The sequence below is a fragment of the Scleropages formosus genome, chromosome 5 (assembly GCF_900964775.1).
Source record: "Scleropages formosus chromosome 5, fSclFor1.1, whole genome shotgun sequence".
Taxonomy (NCBI): Eukaryota; Metazoa; Chordata; class Actinopteri; order Osteoglossiformes; family Osteoglossidae; genus Scleropages; species Scleropages formosus.
The window spans coordinates 10872357-10877044 of record NC_041810.1 but is presented as its reverse complement, the minus strand read 5'-3'; the positions used below and the strand labels follow the sequence as shown (position 1 = coordinate 10877044).

Here is a 4688-nt window from a genome sequence, read left to right as displayed (position 1 = left end):
CATGGTGGAGCCACTATAGCTAAGCAACACACACATTGCCTCAGACAAGCACCCACTCATACACAGCCGTTTTAGTCTAAGATAATTAATCCTTGTTATAGTGGAAAAGTGACAAGATAAAAAATAGTAGTCAAATTAAATGTTTTTGTACAAAACATTTGTAATTTTCTTTAACTCATGTACAATCTAGAAGAGGGTTCATTAGCCTGGTCCTGTTGGTCAGTTTCTCACCAGGATCAGAATTATGATGAAATCGCAGTCATGTGTAATTTGGGTGTTTTTGTTCTTACAGGTGTGTTTTATAAAGACAGAACACTAATGCTGTATAAGTGTTTCATTTTAAAGAACGCTAAAGAAGAGGTCATAAGTGAATTAACTACTATGAACGAGTTAATGTTTCCCAGACAATAAAATTGAATACTAATTTGTTCTCTTCTTTTCAAGAACACAAAATCCAGTCAAGGAACATGACATTTTTTTTAACGCAAACATATCCATAAACTTCTTTCAAATGCCTGGTGTCATTTAGACTTTTAGCATTTACACGAGGCATCTAAACCTTTATTCTTTGATAACCCAGTTGTGTAACTTATTAAGAGGAGCTTTGGGATAAAAAGCAGGACAGAGTGTGTCACCAGAACCTGGATTAAAACCCTCACACCAGTTTCTGGGATGAGACCCCAGAAATTGAGCATCTGTGATGTTCAATTAAAAATAAAAACTTCCCAGAGACCCCTTTCTCATCCATACACAACCTAAATGTGCATATAGTAAAGAATAATAACAAAAATGTCTTTAAAAGCATGAATTCTGAAAATTGTACTGATTGCCGTATTTTGTTTTTTACGGGTGTGATAAAAACCTCTTGCTACAGAATACAAGTTATTGCACAAATCAGTAACAGAATAACTAAGGAAACCATAAAACATCCGACCTCAATTATACAAGACCTGTCATTTGTGACCTTACAAAAGCCATCGATGGAGGGAAGGGAGGCAGCTGGTAACTGACAGACCCAGAGAACCCGAGTAACGGTGGGGACACCGGCGGCATGCTGAAGCCCACGGTGGCCGAGGGCTGGTCCTGGTGGTACAGAATGGGGACCCTGACCATCCTCTGGGCAGCCTGAGGAAGGCCAGCCGCCTCCATGTCGCTGGCCAGCTGCCTCTTCCACTTGTTCCTTCGGTTCTGGAACCAGATCTTGACCTGGGTCTCAGTGAGGTGGAGGGAGGCTGCCAAGCCGGCCCGTTCCGAACTGCTCAGGTAGCGCTTCAGGTCAAAGGTGGACTCCAACTGGAACACCTGGCTGCGGCTGAACACCGTGCGTGTCTTCTTCTTACGAACTGATCTCTGATCCAAGCTTTCTTGTCCATTGTGTCCGTAGAAGGGATGATGACTGTCTTCCCACCTGTCATCTCCTGGAGATGTGCCTCTCTTACCATCCACTTCATCACCACCTTCCTCTGCTCCATCCTCCAGCTCGGAAGTGGCTGGTGAGTCCCGGTCGCTGGTTGTCAGAGAAGAGCAGGGATCCTCCGAACTGGCAAAGTCCTGCTTCTTTCCTAAAAGTGCATGAAAACAGGGAGATTAATTCCCAGCAGTACGTTTCCTTTTCTGCCACACGGTAACATGGCAGCGGTGCGAAATACATACTATACAGCGTTCCACAGACACGCGGACCATCATTTGTGACCATGTCTGGCTATATGACACTTTACATGCAGATACACACCTGGAGGCACACAGTGATCAATTCAGCTCAGAAATGAAAATGACAGAAATAATTGGTTTTACAATTGTATTTTAAAATAGTCTTTTGAAAGGTGTTTTTGACGGAAATACTGCACTTACGGTACAGTACTGTAGGAGTTTTGTTGTTTATTTCTTCCAGCTGCCAGCAAGTTCTTTATTGCGCGACCATAATGTTCTGACAGCATCCCCAAAATGTACTCAAACACAGTAACTGTTACTTATTATTATATCTGTAACGAACAACTAAGAATCCCAATGGGAAGTTGTGCTGGTTAGTCAAGAAGGACAAAAAAAAATACATACGACCGTAGATCAGTTGGCTCCTTATCTACTAGAGTGAAAAGGTGCGTTTTCTTTACACAGCACGACCAGCCTTTCATGTTTTCTGTCGTTATAAGTGTGTTTTTCAGACGAGCAAGCAGAATGTCTGCAATCTAATCCAGAACTTGCTTCGACAAAAAGGCGAAAAGCTGAGAAGCTCTGCACGAGTTTCCTTCGTTCAGCTGCGTTTACACAGGACCGCATAATCGAGGAGGTTTTTACACCATTTCTCACGGAGAATTTCCCGCGTCGCCGCGAGATGCAGTTTCCTTGTGCGAGACGCCGTGCGGCCGATGTTGTCACTCACTGTCCTAACGCGGGACCGAGCCCCTTCACTACTGCGGCTTGACCGCGCACACGTTTTATTTCATCTATAATTGTGTCTTTTAAATACCGTAAATTTGGCTTCATCTTCATGCTCTGCGGAACTAGACCTCCGGGTGCGCGAGCGCTTCTTCTCACGTGTTCCAACGTCTGACTCTGAGCCACTAATAATGGAACATGCGACATGATCGATATAGCTGAACATTTTTTTTGGGGGGGGGTGGTGGTTAATTCCAAAAATCACCAATATATATATATATATATATATATATATTACTTGGAAATTATGGACTAAGGCGACGTTGCGGTAACTGAAAAACAAAAACAAGGCGATTCGCCCCTCGACTTTCGGAGGCTAGTTTAAACGTGTGCTTAAAGAAAGTGAAATAATGTGCCTTTTCATATTTTCCCACTATTATTTTCTCAGTCGGGACAGTAAATGAGCCTACTTTTGTAGTACTTCAGACATTCTCACTGTACCGTGCCCGCGCGCTCGCAATTAATAGATTGCGATATCGCGCATCCAGTCCAGGCAGCACTTTAGACTAGAAGCGCTCGTGTTCACGGGGTCGCTCTGTCAAACACAGGACATTTGGAGAGACACTTACTGGAGGACCTTCCTTGCTCCAGATCTCCGCTCCACGCTGGAGCAGAGTGGTACTGAACGTACACCTCCGAGCCGAACCCGCGGCCGCTCCGTTCACGTGGAGCTCCTGGGACCCCTCCACCCCGAGACCCTTGATCTCTGCTCCCATCCTGCGGGCTCTTAGCATCCCTGGTGGAGCGGAGCAAATTTTCGATGAAAAAGGACGAGAACCTTGACGGCGTTGAACTCTGAGCCTCTGCAGTTTCTGAAGGCATCGCTTCATGGACCTCAATCCAGCAGAAGCCGCTTTGATGCTTCCTGGTGTTCACGGGCTGTAGGAGATGCTCCTGCCTCTGCCCTGTCCTCTCCCAGCAGGCATCGCTCTGATCTCTCACTCCCTGTCAGTCCGCTGGCTGAGTACCAAAGCAACTGTGAGGCTGGAGGATGATGAGGTTGGAGAATGATGAGGCTGGAAGATGACGATACTGAGGGATGATGAGAACAATGCTGATGAAGCAGGAGGGCGACTGAGAGGGAAGCTGCCTGGGCGGACAGTGTCCTGCAAGTCTTCACATGGGATTCTCAGTAGAAAAGAGCACTACGGAAGAACTCTAGCACTTGGTCTGATGCTTTCGGGGGCTGGAGAAATCCCGGCTGTCACACTCTTTATTCAGGTCAGCTGGGGAACAAATCAAAATAGAGGCGGCGAGTGGGAGACTGGGATTGTACTTTCTTCTGAGAGTGACAAAGCGCCTCCTACTGGCGATCAGAATCATTGCAACCCTTGGTCCTGAGGTTGGTAGAAGGACCATCCAGCCTTAGAGCATCGAGAACAGAGCAGAACCCGGCGGTTCCGTCACCCTCCCCTTCCCGAAGACGTTCGGTTTTATTGATATTTCTTTAATATAATATAACAGCTCTGTTGAAAATGTAAATGGGTCTACCGACTCCTTCGCAGAGCATCTTCAGACTCAGTCATAATTCAGATAATAGTAATGTAACGACCCGCGTTACTGATTCAATGTAAATAGTTGCATTATGGGAAATAATGTTAAATGTGTGTAACCACTGGGGGCACTTAGGGGGAAAATGGTAGGGTGAGCGTGTCTCCCAGGGTGTTGGGAAAGAACCTCGAGGTGCTAGACTGGCTGGTTGTAAGTAGAGGTCCTGGAGGAAACGGTGTTCTCGCACCGAAAGCATTTTTTTTTTTGTACCGGTATTCGAATAAATCGTTCGTTATAAATGCTGTCTTTGCGTTTTTCTTCGCCCCATCCAAATTCACGGCGCTGCGCGCCACAATAAGGTATTATGAATCGCTGGATTGTGAAAACTGGTTTCTTCTCGATTTATGCGGAACATTATCATTGCACTGAACTCATCGTCCAGTTAAACCAATGAAGCCACTTTTAGAGCAAACCATTATCAACTCCTTCCTCCTGTCAGCTGACTCTCTCTCTGGAGTCCATTGGTCATTATTAACTGTCAGTCCAAGTTTTCTCCTAAACTGACATGTTTCAGACATGTTTGATTCTGGGATGTTTCACAGTTCTTCTAATGATTGCTAGTTTTGTGTGAGCAGGAAATACATTAGATTTCTCTCAGACATTTCAGTCAACTTGCACTGCTTGAGAAGGTGGTAATCTTTCTTCCTGTTTCTTCAAATACCTTATAAAAACAAAGAGTTTCAAAATGAATTTGTAGCAGA

The 4688-nt window shown here is 45.1% G+C and overlaps 1 protein-coding gene across 1 annotated transcript; it reads right to left on the bottom strand.

Moving 5' to 3' along the window:
- Nucleotides 1-836: 836 nt before the first annotated feature.
- hmx1 (H6 family homeobox 1) lies at nt 837-3258 on the bottom strand. The gene is made up of 2 exons (XM_018759542.1): nt 3006-3258; nt 837-1562 (listed from the first exon to the last, which is right to left on the bottom strand). The coding sequence occupies exons 1-2, from the start codon at nt 3256-3258 to the stop codon at nt 940-942; spliced, it is 876 nt and encodes a 291-aa protein (XP_018615058.1). The 3' UTR covers nt 837-939.
- Between the last annotated feature and the right edge of the window lie 1430 nt (nt 3259-4688).

Coding starts and splice junctions, on each gene's coding strand:
- hmx1 (XM_018759542.1), bottom strand. CDS start 3,258: ATGCCTTCAGAAACTGCAGAGGCTCAGAGTTCAACGCCGTCAAGGTTC. Junction 1,563..3,005: donor GGAGCAAGGAAGGTCCTCCA/GTAAGTGTCTCT, acceptor ATGCACTTTTAG/GAAAGAAGCAGGACTTTGCC.